Source organism: Spodoptera frugiperda, chromosome 8 (assembly GCF_023101765.2).
Source record: "Spodoptera frugiperda isolate SF20-4 chromosome 8, AGI-APGP_CSIRO_Sfru_2.0, whole genome shotgun sequence".
In the NCBI taxonomy this organism is placed as follows: domain Eukaryota; kingdom Metazoa; phylum Arthropoda; class Insecta; order Lepidoptera; family Noctuidae; genus Spodoptera; species Spodoptera frugiperda.
Window position 1 is genome coordinate 2964105 of NC_064219.1, and position 14904 is coordinate 2979008.

Sequence of the window (14904 nt, forward strand, 5' to 3'; positions counted from 1 at the left end):
AAAAAAGCGGGTGGTATAGGCACAGGCCTATACCACACAGGCTTATACAGATAAAATTCGAATATCTGACGTCTATACTATACTAAGACCAGAAGAATAAATAATTTAAAATCGTGTAGTCGCAATTGTGTTTCAGGCATTATTAGAATTCTATTTTTGAAGTTCTGATTTTTATCGTTCAAAAAAGGTTGGTTTAGTAAGGAGGTAAACCTACCCGGTTAGTTTGACCTCAAAGCAATAAACTAGTAATATTATGAAGTTTAGTTCAAGTCTCTGGTATTAATTTATTGCGATTGATTGCGAAATGATTACGATAGTTAGGATAAACTCGTGAAAAGGTAAAAAAAAACCGCAGTACCTATTATATTGTATAATTATATCTTACAAAAAAAAAACATCGAATTAGGTAATACGTTTAATATCTCAATTGAACTAAAAATAATTAAAAATTATATTTAAATTAACAAAACTATAACATAAATAAATTAAAAAATAAATAATAAGTACCTAGTAAATATTTAACAACATTATAATAAAGTAAATGAAAATTAAAACGCCATTATACTAATAGGGATGCCAAATGGCAATATGCTATATCGATAGTTTTATCGATTTTTTTAAACAATCACTCAGACGTTCGGAAAAGTTGTTAGTTGTAAGTATAGAGCTATAAAATATTTGAATTAATGTAGGGAGGTCCAAAAAAAACGCAAGTTTAGTAATGAATAGATAGATACATAAGCGATATAATTATTATTTCTTTTTTCCTTTGTCTGGCCTGAAGCCCGGCTTCTTCTTGGGCCTGTACGGGCCCATTTCAAGTCGCACGAGTAGACCTCTCCACCACGCTTGGACAATAATGGCAGACTCAGTCATCTTCTTCCTGTACAGCCGAGCCTTCTCACGGGCGTCTTTGAAGTCGTTCCATTGTGTCATTTGAACATCGTGGTGAGCCAGCTAGAGGAAAAAATACACGAATTATTATTTAGGGTAAATCGTTTGATACTAACTGATAAAATGTATTATGTTGTAGCCGATTTTGTTAGTAGTAGTAGTAGCTTATATTGCTCAAAATATTTGTATACAATTAAGCATCTATACAGTAAACTTTTAAAAACAATTATTATCATTGTCATCCTTGTTTGTAGCGTGTCTGATGGGGTGTTATTTAAATTTAAATTATTTTGAATTCATTACGTCACTTTTCTTACATCTACATAAATTAAGTTCCTACGTTAAACCTATTTGTAGGTCATATTCTTCTATTTCAAACATATTTAAGCAGGCCATATAGGCAGTCTATATATACTACTGCAGGAACTAGTGGATGAATAATGGTAAATAACAAGCACAGCATATTTACATCTTCCTCCATGCCCTTTCTCCTGGCGACTTCATCTTGATACTTGTTCTTCATTATAGTGATTTTTAAGTCTATTGCTTCCATATCCGTGTCATACTTGTTCATCCAATTTTCCACCTGTGTCAGAGTCTCCTGTGGGATAAACTTTAACTATAAAAAATTCTACACTATTATATTTCAAAGAACAGGTAGACCAAAACTGAATAATAAAAGTATTAATTTCAATTTATTTGACAAGCTCTATACAAAATCCCAAATAAAGGCAAGCGTCCACAGGCCTGCATCGCACGCAACGGATTTTAGTTTGTGTTGTATAGAAACTCATACAACTGCGTCCACTGATCCGCATCGTACGGACCGCAACATCGGCAATGTCTACATGCGATGTGTACTGATAATGTCATACGGAATGTGTACGATGCGAGTCTGTGGACTTATGCTGGAGCTTAACATTGATGTCCTGACTTTTTTCTGAAAATATAACAAAAGCTTAGTTTAGTATAATGTCATACATTGATAAAAATATTCACGAGCAGGTCTATTTCTGCGTGCACTCTCTGTTCTTGATCGCTTCTGTTTCGGAAGTAGGCTATAGCAGTAGAAGGCCCCGACTCTGTATCTTCAATTCTTTGTGTGTGCTGTTCAGTGCGTGCGCATTGCCAGTTGGTAACGTACCTTTCTCTTATCTCTGAATTCAATGCTGCGTCCTGAACATTTAAAAATAAGTATAATAAACAACTACAACAACAAGTAGAGTATAATAAACAACAGTGGTTGGATTAACTGGATACTAAGAATTTTTTTAGGGGGGGGGGGGGGAAATAATTCATTGACTTTTCCCGCCCTGGGCGAGGCGAGCGGGAGTGTCTGACTCTTACTGACTAAAAACCACCGCGTTCCTATTCCTGCTTTTCGAGCCGAAGCCCCGGTAAATCCGCTAGATAGTCCGCCGTTCCGGGGACATTATGCAATGGCGACATTATCCACAAATAGAGTAAGAAAAAGTTCAGTTCAGCGATTTTTGTCAGCGAACTAAGATTATATTTCTGTCATTCTGACCAAAAGCAAATAAACGTTGCACCTTTTTATCCCCCAACATACGTTACAATGTAACTCGTGATAAGTGGTGAACCTATTGCCTTAAACCGATCAGACCTCCAGACTTTGTGCTATGCTGTTAGTTAATTTGAAAATACAGTAATACCCCGACTTACGCTATCCCGTTTTACGCGAATTCGGAGATACGCGGTTTTTCATTTTGATTACCGCGTGCAACGGCATTCTCGCTCCGCTCACTCAGTGATCAATGTGCTATAGGTTTAAACGTTCCGCGTGCAATTATTTTACGTGCGCAATGCGTTTTACTTATAATCTCTTATTATGTCATCTAAAAGAAAGAAAAATGAATCATTTGAGCCTAACATTTTATATGCAACGTTGAACCCCGACTTACGCGAATTCGACTTACGCGGCAACCGCTTGGACCCACCTGTCGCGTAAGTCCGAGGTATCACAGTATAAAGCAGATAAAAAGAATAGCGTTACTCACTTCAATTTTACTCTTAAGTTGTTCTATAACGACATCTGTGTCGTAAGCGACCGTTTTAATATGAATTCGCTGTAGTCTTAGTTGCTTCATCAGTTCACGTCGAGAGCTATTGATATCAAATGAGGGATTAAAATAGAATACATTAGATGGGTGGCGTTGTAAGCATAAGTGTACGTAAATAAAAACTAGTGATAGCAGATAATATGGTGAAAATATTTGAGAAAAAAGAGGAGAATGTGCGGGAGAATGCACTACTTGATACCCCCTAGTCCTTTCCATCATAGAACCACAAGGCAATTGGCGAAGCGTCACGCTTCATGGTAGATATCCCACCCAGTGCGAACTGCTAGGGAGTGGAACTCTTTGCTGGAGTCTGGGTTTCCTAATGGGTATAACCTGGGAGTCTTCAAAACCCCAGTGAATAGGTTGCTTATGGGCAGACGTGCTGCATCGTAGGCTACATCATCAGGCGAGAAAGCGGCTAAACGTCGACCCATAAAATGTAAAAAAAATGAAACAATTCTCGAATACATAGCAGCTATGTATATACAGCCCTGAGATCTGGTGTTGGTTCATTTGCAGATTTGATAATAAACATTGCCGTCATGATAAAAACACGGAATAATGTAATTTTTTTGTACTAACACTTTGTTTTTGGCTTCTTCTTCAGTGAGCCACATTCTGTATACTTCTCGTTCTTCTACTTCCTTGTTGCAACTAATTAGCACACTGAAACATCTGTATTGTGCCAACTCTTGGTATGTTTCCTCCAGTACTTCTTGAAAGTATAATCTGAAAAGAACAACATTGTGTCTAGTTTTAAGCAGGTTATATTATTGACTGGCGTTATTAGTGTTACTGACACTGACAAAAGGAACTACGTCGAGCTTAGATGTGTATTTCCCTCATCGAAATGGTAAGTCATTTTTGTTTTTCGGTCAGTCGCTTCGTTTACCTACAAAATAGAACTTTGCACATCAGATGAGTGTCCTAGCAAAGCATTCTTCTGAAAGTAAATCGTAAGACAGTTCATTTACCTGTCAGCAACAAGTTTGTCCAACTTGTACTGCATACTTCCCAGATCTTTGGTGTTGATCCTGGTCAGATCCTCCCTATTTTCGACAGTTTTTATTTGATATTTCTTCGCTCGCAGAATACCGATGTCAGCCATCGTTTTTAATAAACGTAACTGGTTATTGCATTCAGCTGTATGGTAATAGATAATATTAGGACTTTACTACATAGCATAACGTTTCGTTCACTCTACTTTTCTCCATAGTGATAAGTAGAAGTGTACGTATTAAACGTATGTTTTGAGTCCCATTATTTGTTTTAGATGCCTTAAATGTCATTAATACCTTACTCGCTTGGGTATTGAACTCCAAGCCCCACGCTGGACATTGAGAAATGATTAAGGTTGCTTAAAAAAAACAATATAAATCACTCACCCAATATTCGCACTTGTGCTAAACAATCTTCTATTGCACAGGCAAACATTGTAGCTTGATAATATGGAAGACTGTAAAAATGGGCGTTAATAATTATTTATGAATTTATTTATTTTATTTATAGCCGTACTCGTCCCATTGCAGGGCAAAGGCCTCTCTACCCTCCTTCCACTCTCCTTTATCGACATCGATATATTTTATTAATTACTACGCACAGCACTAGCAGTTATTAATTGCTATCCTTTTTATTTTTTGAGTATATTTCATTACTTGGGCAGCTTAGGCTTTTCTACAAATCTCAACTTATGACATTATTACAACAATTATACACGGCATGTATAATTGTGATGATTTGAAAGGCTGCTTATTGTATTCAGAAGAAATGACGCGAGTAAGAACTTTTATTACTTTTACTTAGGTTAGAAGTAGCTATGTAGTTTATTGCTAACCAGTAGATAGGCTCCTGTTTATAAAGCCCAGAGAGTTTGGTGCTGTCATCACTTTCGATGTTCTGTAAAACAACATTATAGTTCACTGCTTCATCAGTAGGTAGTTATCTACTCTGGAGCTATGGAAGATTTAGCCAGTTATCGGGGCTCCGGCTTGAAGCAGGACTAAGAAGTAATCTTAGTAAGAAATAAGAGCGTGTTCGGCTCTCTGATGAGTTGGTTAATTTGAGCCGGCCAATCAGAGCGCTTGACGCGCTCTCGGTTCTTTTCATTTAACGTAAAACGAAGTCATACTAAGGGAGTTTTTTAGTCAGTAAAAGTCCGTCTGACCCTCTCTCGCCTCGCCAAGGCGGGAAAAGCCCCAGTCATTGTCAAATCTCCGAAAAAAAGATAGGCAAGTACCCTACTAGATCGTATCTGGCAGTGCATGTAGATATTGTAGCGCTAATTAGGGACAAGGAACATTTTTAGGGTTCCGTAGCCAAATGGCAAAAAACGGTCCGTCTGTCCGTCCGTCCGTTCGTATGTCACAGCCATTTATTTCCGAAACTGTTGGGCCTACATAGTTGAAACTTTGTAAGATGGTGTATTTCGGTAACCGCTATTCGAATTTTGAATAAAAATTAATAAATTTTAAAAATTAAAGGGTTTCACTCCATACATAGAACTGATTCAAAAAAAATTTTTTTTCAGCTTACATATCCGTGATGGATGTCTATGGATAGGTCTTTATAAAAGACATTAAGGTTCCTAAAATCACTTTTCGTCAAAATCAATCGTTTGAAAGTTAGACGCTTCCAAAGTGGAAAAATGTGTGTCCCCCCCCCCCTCTAACTTTTAAAATAAGAGAGTGAGAAAACTGAAAAAAATATATGCTGTAGATTTCAATGGAAACTAACAACGAAAATTGGTTTGAACGAGATATCATTATTAGTTTTTAAGAAATAAAACATTTTCAAAAACCGCAAATATAACTTTGTCGTTCATACAAACACTATGTAAAACCAAGTTATTTTACAACTTTTATATTATGTCATCTACTTGCTGTTACGGAACCCTTCATGAGCGAGTCCGACTCGCACTTGGCCGGTTTTTTTTTATCAAAGTTGGGCATCACTGCATTAGAATTTTTTTAATATTATATAGCCGCTATTTCGCCTGTCGGTCTGTGATGATGCGGCCATCAGCCAAGTATACGAGTAGAATACCAGAGCCTAAAGGTAAGCAAGTTTTACTTGGGGCTTGCAGGCAGCCCTTCTAAAGATGTATTTAAATTTTTTGCGCACCTTTTGTATCTGCCTGCCAGGAATTTTCTTGATAAACATGTTACCAGCATGCTCATCGTCATCACTTCCCTTTCGTTTGCGAGGAGTAGTAGTAGTAGTCATGATAGCCTCAAAATGTTTTATATACCAATAACATTTAAATATATATTTATGCAAAAAAATATATCGATCTCATACAAACTTTTGTAAAAAGTCTAAACAAATTCAAGATATTTGTAAAATACAAAATCATTTCAAAGGTTATGACCGTTACGAAACGGTATGTCACTTTGACGTTTCAGTGACATTTTCATAAACAACATTTTCTATAAGAAAAGTTTCAAAGGTTGGATGGCTTAAAAATTGTCTGTGGTTTAAAATTAAACCAAAAGGCGACCATTCCGCGCGAGTTTATTACATTCTTATTACTTACGCAAGTTCTATCTGCATAGTTATATTTTACAACCTATTTTTGATACTTGGTTTGAGAATTCACCATTTCACCTGGACGTAGAGGCAGTAAGGGTGAGGAGGGGGATGAGATAGATACTCCCAAAAACTAGTTCGATAAGTACCAATCTCATAGGTACCACATGAGCACAAGATCACAAGACTCTCTTATCAACTATCCGTTACTTTTACCTGCATTAAAACTTACTATTTGAATGCTACGATTCTTGAAGCTTAAGCTCATATTGCATTAGAAAGCTTCACCAATATGTTTCAATATCGTACGTTTATCAGCACCTAACATTATCAATGTATGATGACTGCGTAGCTTAGCAACCTACAGTGATAATATAATCAATACGACATGTATATCAAAGCGATGCCGACCCGATTAATTGGATTTTCATAAAAGCTCTTCAAATATTTATCTTACATCTAATGTCGTTAGTTCCAAGGCCACTAAATTTTGACAAAAGTAGACACTCAGCATATGGTAATAGGGTTCGAACGTATCCCATCAAAGAAATTGCAAATAATTTTAAGTGTAAAGCTCCGTCTATCCCTTTGATAGACAAAAGGTGTATAAATGACCGATGGACCAGAAAAGCTTTTGAATTAAGTCCACAAAGTGGACAATGGTCAGGACCCTTTCTTCAGAAAGCCACAGGATACAGATCGAGTTCACCAGACTGAGTCAGTCATTGGGGGAGGTCTACGTTTATAGATGTAGATTGTAGTCGTATAAATAAAAGAAGAAATAATTCCAATGTAAAATTTAATACCAGGCTCTGTCCACAAAATAATTTATGACTTAACACAAGTCAATTTGGTCTACATTATAACAAACATTTGTAGGACAACAATGTCATAAACGATACAGCATATACAAAATGATAATCGACTAATAAAATTAAATCACACAGCTTACATAATATTGATTATTTATACACATAATTAAAACTTAAGTTACAAAGGGAAAAACAAAATAATTATACTAATTTTGTATAAAATTCAATACTATACACACAACATTTCTTTATAAAATTAAAATTAAGTATGCATAATACGGTTGAAATGAATAGACATTGTTTGGAGCGATGACAGTTCAGTTTGACAGACATAATTTTGCTGTGCCTAGATGGCGCCTCTGATGATTTAGGTCAACTGAGTCTTACAAGCTGATATAAATGAAATGTTTTGTTTAACAAACTAAAGACATACATTACATGTGTCAATCAACGTCTGTCCATATCAACCCGAACCTTATTTCAATTTTTTCTTAAATATTTTTTTTTATTTACATCAATTTCTTACAAAAATGTCGGTGAGAGGTATTTTAAACGTCACATGATCATGAAAGGTGTTTTGTGACAACACATACCTAAATAAAAACTTAATATTTTAGCTTTATAACCTTTATAACTCGGTGGAAATCGCTGTGTAACTGAGGACCTGGTTCACCAATACAGTACACTTAGTACAAGTTTGCTTTACGTTTAAAGAAGTTGAAGTGAGAGCGCATTCGGCGCTCGTATTGACCGGCTCAAAAGAACCAACCAATCAGAGCTCCGAACGCGCTCTCGTTAAAAGAAAAACAATCTCGTACTAAGCCTACTGATTAAGGTTCGATTACTCTTAACTGGTGGATAATTGACTCATCTTCTATATGTAATAATTATGTCAGTTGAGCTAACAGAAACTTGATTAGCAGAGGTGACACAGACCCGCAACATTTAAAATTACTCCATAATTATATTTCAGTGCGATCGTTTGACAAGGTAACATTCCGAGTTTTAAACAGTAGAACAGAAAACCGAGTATATTAAAAAATAATATAAATAATTTACTGAGTAAACTATAATTCAACCAGTAAATTAATTAATCAATATAAATAACATTTGCAATAAAGGCAAATAAATAAAATGTCCGGTCGACTGATTGACGTTGATTTTGAACCTTAAGTTAAGTGTTTAAGGTCAAAAATAGTTCAACAGTCGAACATTTGTAGGAAATCTCATATACACGTGTCGAATTCAGTATTCAGTCTTTGCCATTCTCACTGTTCACTGACGTTTGAGTAAAAGAGAAAGAAATATAGAAACAAATACACAATTTTTACATAGGTACAATATCCAGCCTTCTGCAATCTGTCATATTTTTCCATTTTCAACTTTATATTAAAAGCATAAAGTTGAGAATTGAATAAAGACATTTGACAGAAAGGAGTAGTTTGATTTGTCTGTAGGTACATTATAACGGATGAAGGATAATTTTGCATTATCTATCTATCAGCCAAGCTTGAACTTTCGGATTTAAGGTGTAAACGTGGACTTTAAGGCACTTTTCTTAATATAATAATGTGATAGACAGATAGATATAATTATAAACAAAAGTTATGAGAGAAAAAGTAAATGAATTTAATTGATTTGTTTGACAACTATGTTAAACGATGATAAATGAAAGATTCAACATGTTCAAAAACAAATAAGATTAAGAAACATATTGTACAAAGGGTAATACCTAACTCCAGAAAGATTTTATTCAGTCTAAAAGACCATTTTTTAACGTAAAGAGAAGACCAAACATCAGCGAACTAGCTCAAACATTGAATAACTCTGCAAAATATAGACAAACTAAACGTAATTATGACAATGTGTCTTTAGCTACTTTATTACTATAGATATAAGGCTCATTTTGGTTTAACTTTACCCCAGAACTATTAATAAATAGTTGTTATATATTTCATGCAAACAATACATACATAGTGTATGTATGGAGTTTGTAAAAAAGAGTTTTTATAGTAAGAAGGCAGCTCAAAGACACGTCAAAATAAAAAATATTTCAACAAAATTAATACTTTAGGGGCATGGAAAAACATAACCATACAATAATAATAAAATATTGAATTTATCTACATCTATCTATAGCATTTATATAATCTATCTAATATTTATGACTCTTGTGTCTCATGACGTGAAAATTAAACATTTAAATATATAAAATTATATTTATTTTTACTGTACGGCAGTGGTGACACTGTTTTGCAACTTTTAGCCTTGTTACATAGGATTTAAGGTCGTATTTTGAAGTGTCACCACTGACATCTAGTATAAACTAGCAGTGGTGACAACTGGTGTTCAATTTTGAACCCTATAACATAGGATTTAAGGTAATTTTTCAAGTATCACCATAGACATCCAATGTAAATAGTTAATTGTTGCGGAACTTTAAACCTTATAGCTTAGGATTTAAGGTACTTTTTCGAGTGTCACCATTGACATGCAGCGTACGCGCTTGACTGCTTGGATTAATATAGATTCACTCGTCACACAATTCTATAATTATATTTTTTAATATAAACATTTATTTAAGCCTAAGTGAGGCAGTCATATCGTGTTGTCATTGTTATAGTCAGACAGTTCATAATTGTGGATATTTCTGTCTCTTTTCTTCGCTATAGAGAAGAAAGGGAGAGAAATAAACATCTTCTATTAATATTAATTTTAAAATATAAGGTCAATTTTTGAATGTATTATTTTTATATCGAAAGTAACGAAAGTAGTTCAGTAATAATTGCTATGTTAAAAATACTTTAGAAGCAGTGTTTTTAATTTAATAATTCACGACCATTTAAATGGAGGTTAAAATTAACTTACATTGCAAAGTAACTCTAAAATTCTTGAGAATAAGGTATAAAATCGAATCGACTTGAGTTTAAATTGTTTTATACTCAGAAAACTAGTTAATAAAGAAGTATGATGAAATAATTAATCGAATAGAAGAAATAGTTGAGAAAACCTAAACAAACTATGAAGTCATAGCAATCCTAAATCAGAAACATGCAAAAGTATATCTAATCACCATTGCATTAGAAATCATTTTTGCTAAGCAGCAAAATATTAGGTTATAATCTGAAATTACTAAAAACGTCATCATTAAAAAGACTAAAAACACTGTTTCAGAAGTCCAATTAAAAAAACTACATTAGTGTAATATTATTTAACACAGGAACACAGAAGATTTGCCTTCAACAGTTTTCTTTCGGCAGTTAATGGTTTAAACAGTTGTTCCTACATATAACAATGACTGTCAACACTATAACAACAACGGCAGCGCATAATTTAATAATCTTCTAATATAATTTAGAATACCGGTGTTAGGAGTTAGGCAGTCTGCGCTCATTGGCTGGGGGTGCGCGTGCGCAGGCCGCAGACCGCACGGGGGCCGGCATCACTTACTTGATGACGGCTGACCGCGTTCTTCTGTAAATTAATGACATTTTGTAAAGATAATCATAAAACAAAGATAATTTGACAAAATAAAGATCATTAAAAAAGAAGATTTTTTATACATTTTGATGTTACTATAATCGATTATTGACCGATCGACTGCCTTGTTGGTTGAGTGATTGCAAGTAAGAGTTTCGGGCAAGCGGTCTCGGGTTCGATTTCCGGGTCGGGCAAAGTATTTTTATGGGGCTTTTTTTCTTAAATTTCTCAGTAATAGCACAGAGTCTGGAAATGTGCCCGGTGTATGGCAGTAGGCTCACCCCGATTACATGAGACTTACAGCATAAATAATGAAAAGTGGCTGTACATTGTACATTTTCATAATGTGCACCTCTGCCTACCCCTTCGAAGATAAGAGACGTGTTGATATATAACATATAACAGTTTTAATTTATAATATGATTTACGAACACGATAAAACGTATGCCGTTGAAATATGTGTTGCAATCAACTAGATACACACCAAGGTGCGTCAGTTTTCCTGCTCTCAAGCGCTCGGGTAAAACCCTCTAGCGAGTCCTACTAGACATCTTTGTATTTATAGAAATGTATTTATTTTCAATGCTATTTCACAATGACACAGTATTGCGTTGTTGACACTTTTACGTATTTATTTCAAAAGTTTAAATACTACGTATTAAGGCATATTATTAACGTTTTTGGGTGAGTAAGAAAGCTACTCATAGCCTGTTATGGGACTATTTTACAGGTCAGACCTTTACGGTAATCCTGAGGAAGAGTTCAGACAAATGAATTCTTCTGTGTCATCAACACAATCTAGGTTTATCAAAATAACTAGTCAAACTGGATACAACTGGTGTTACTCATTCATTTTGTCATATGTATGTAGTGTAGTAGTAAATATTAACATTTTATTGTTTTAGTTGCAATATATTTTATGTTGTATAAGTAGTTCGATTTTATTGCTTGTTGTTGCAATACGTCATATTTGCGTATTTTATCTCAAGTAGGTAGATTGGAATAGTAGTTACACATGTGTACGGCCAAGCCGCTGGTAAAATAGTAATTCTATAAAGAATGTAAATATGCTTAGATCTACTTACTGAAATTCCTTCGCGCCTCCTCTCTTTCATGTGCATCAAAGTACCATAACGTGATGGCATATCTGAAAATTACAAAAAAAGACATTTATTTAGAGTTGACTCCACAATTAGCACGTTAATGATTTATTCATGGTCCCTGGCATAGCTTGAAATTAGTCGAGTAACCTTGATTTCAGCGTGTATATTTAGATGATAGATAAAATAACTATTTTAAAATATTTTTTATTATAAATACAGACTAGAATGACAAATACGACAAGAATATTTATTAAAAACTACATAAAAATGAGCAGTTATCATAGAGACCATGATAACTCGATGAAACCTATATGTCAAGGTTATTGATATTTTATAACTAGATAGAAAAACTATTTAATGTCAGTGTTTTATTATTGCTTTGTCTTCAGTAATAAAATGTTTAACTACTTTTTCATAGTTTCCATTAAAAAAATATCTCTTTAAGACATTAAAGTTCTTCTTCTAGTTATAATCAAACCATCTTTTAATAATAATCAAGGTTTAATGCACAAAATCAATTTTCCTCTCTTTGTTATGACTATAAGGTCTTTATTATTTGCTTGTTTCATTGTTAAAACAACCCTATTTGTAACACGGTAAATTGTACCGGTCCCTATTCTTAAAACAGCAAAAATATTTTAATTTATTTCTGTCCCTATTGCTAAGGTAATAAAGTACATTTTCATTTGTTTCTAATAATAAAATTATAGAGCAGATAGTATAATAATTATAGAGAAGTGTGGGAGAGCCATGCTTAAATTCCTAACCCCCAAAAGGCCGGCAACGCACTTGTAACGCCTCTGATGTTTTGGGTGTCCATGGGCGGCGGCGATTGCTTACCATCAGGTGATCCGTCTGCACGTTTACCGGCTTGTTTCATAAAAGAAAGATTTACCTAGTGCTGTATGCTGGCTGGACCTCGTGGGGGTTCCGTCTGTCTGACCAGAAGAACAGCATTCTATCGAAGATGGGAGCTATGTCGGCTACTTGGTTCGTACCCTCTGGGAATACCCTGCAAATAATACAAGAATTCAAATAATGGATGACGTTGACTCATGCAAATAATATTTACTCTTTCCATAAGGGTTTCTTTTGAAGTTACGAGATGGCGTTAGTGTAGCTTTAGGTCTATTGGACAGTAGAAAATTTGCTCAAATAAAGTCTGTTAGTGATGATCTCATAATTGCAACATTAAATACCGTCAACAAGTACGTGATAAATACCATTGTTGGGAGTACGTTGGCTTTCAAAATGGATCTTTAGAATTTACAATAAAGCAAGCATGATTTGCAGTTTACAAAAACTTCTCTAAAATGAATCAGTAACCTTAGTACGAGTTTGCTTTACGTTTAAAGTAAACGAAACGAGAGCGCGTTCGACGCTGATTAGCTGGCTCGAATAAACCAACCAATCAGATCGATTACCTTAAACGTAAAACAAACTCGTACTAAGGGTACTGAAAACAATACACCCATAAAATAATTACCAACAACTTTAATTTGACCGTTTTTCTTAAAATGAAACCTAATGATATTTACCTGAGCAATCCTCCGCATCGTTTGACATCCCAGTCGAGATTCAGATAGTATATAGCGGTAATACAGCGGCCATCTTTATTAGGGTTGTCCACATGTTTCACGTAATGGCTGCCCGAGCCGGGGTAGCATGCTACCATTGCCTGTGAAACAATTAAATAAATACATAAGTACAGATTCTACATTTCCTATTTTTCTGGTGAAAGAATGGGTCGATTAGGACAAAAAAAATCTTCAATTGGTTCTAAGTTGTCCTAAAATTGCACGCCCCGGCGCGATACGATCTCCGGCCACCGTAAGTGCGGGTCTGCGGACTGTGAATAAGGGTAGCTCGCCGCTCGACCAGAACCAGAACCGTGCGTATAGCGAATCTATACGCACGGTTCCGCGCGCGCCTCAAAGATCCATCAAACCCTCTGTGGTGGTTTAGTAGGGTTGATGTCTGATCCGGAGCTGCGGACTACCTAGCGGGTTTACCGGGGCTCCAGCTCGAAAATCAGGAGTAGGAACGGGGTGGTTTTTAGTCAGTACGAGTCTGACACTCCCTCTCGCTTCGCCTAAGACAGGAGAAGTAATTGAATTGATTTTCCCACCCCAAAAAAAGCTTCTGTACGGTAGTGAACATATTCTGGCTGATGATAATGATCAAAACATATCATATCACGTATGTAAACATAATAACATTATTAGCATTGTGTATATTAAAGTATGAAAGATTACCCATAGAATAGTTCTACGTATTTTACTATTCAAGTACGTAGTATTTGTTATCTCAACTAGCCATATAACTATTTTAAGACCTATCTGTACCTACCCTAGAACGGGCCTCTATAGACAATTTATACGACAGGGTGCTATAATCTAGTGTTTATAGCTGCACTGCCAACCAAGCGATATTTTTACTGAGTCATAACTGTAATAGTGTAAACACACGTGTGCTTGGCACGTGTATGTTATACTTTAGCTAGTTTTGGAAATAGGAGAAAAATGTTATTGGGGTTTTCCGATTTAGCCATATTGTCTGTTTAATGTAGATCAAAGTTTGTATGTTTATCGTCTATGCATTCTGAAATTACCGATCAGATTTTGATGATACATTAGTAGGGACTAGGGAGCGCTCTATTTTTTTAAAGTCGTTGCCACTGTCTCTCTCTCTCTCTCTCACTCAATTTTTTCCTGTGTCGTGGGTGCGTTTACAAACATACAATTTCACATACACATGATACCCAGACCAATCTATAGAACCCTGGAACTGGAATCCCCCAGTTTTGGGACTCCGAATCGATTTCCGATGTTGATAAAGATGAGAGATGTGTTATGAATTTACTCATATTTATAAAGAATGCACACATTAAAATGGCAAACATATATTTTCCATACGTAAATATTACATAGAGCAGCCAAATATTTAGCTAGCGTAATTATTGGCAATATTGGTATATTCATAGAGATGAAAATACACCGGTGTCGATAT

The 14904-nt window shown here is 35.1% G+C and overlaps 2 protein-coding genes across 4 annotated transcripts in view; both read right to left on the reverse strand.

Moving 5' to 3' along the window:
* Positions 1-402: 402 nt before the first annotated feature.
* LOC118275926 (dynein regulatory complex protein 9) lies at positions 403-6802 on the reverse strand. 3 transcript variants are annotated; one of them, XM_050695684.1, is made up of 9 exons: positions 6733-6802; positions 4810-4871; positions 4361-4431; positions 3950-4118; positions 3558-3704; positions 2913-3018; positions 1876-2070; positions 1364-1495; positions 403-957 (listed from the first exon to the last, which is right to left on the reverse strand). In XM_050695684.1, the coding sequence occupies exons 1-9, from the start codon at positions 6766-6768 to the stop codon at positions 754-756; spliced, it is 1122 nt and encodes a 373-aa protein (XP_050551641.1). In that variant the 5' UTR covers positions 6769-6802; the 3' UTR covers positions 403-753. The 3 variants fall into 3 exon arrangements, with proteins under 3 accessions (XP_050551641.1, XP_035449951.1, XP_035449952.1); XM_035594058.2 differs by lacking the exon at positions 6733-6802 and adding an exon at positions 6096-6370; XM_035594059.2 differs by lacking the exons at positions 4810-4871; positions 6733-6802 and adding an exon at positions 6096-6370.
* A 480-nt stretch (positions 6803-7282) lies between these two features.
* LOC118275365 (uncharacterized) overlaps positions 7283-14904 on the reverse strand; it is a 28903-nt gene continuing 21281 nt past the window's right edge. The window contains exons 4-7 of the mRNA XM_035593286.2: positions 13434-13573; positions 12791-12907; positions 11878-11939; positions 7283-10786 (exon numbers count right to left, since the gene is read on the reverse strand). Coding sequence (XP_035449179.2) covers positions 10755-10786; positions 11878-11939; positions 12791-12907; positions 13434-13573 — 351 coding nt within the window. The 3' untranslated portion in view covers positions 7283-10754. The remainder of the gene's footprint in view (positions 10787-11877; positions 11940-12790; positions 12908-13433; positions 13574-14904) is intronic.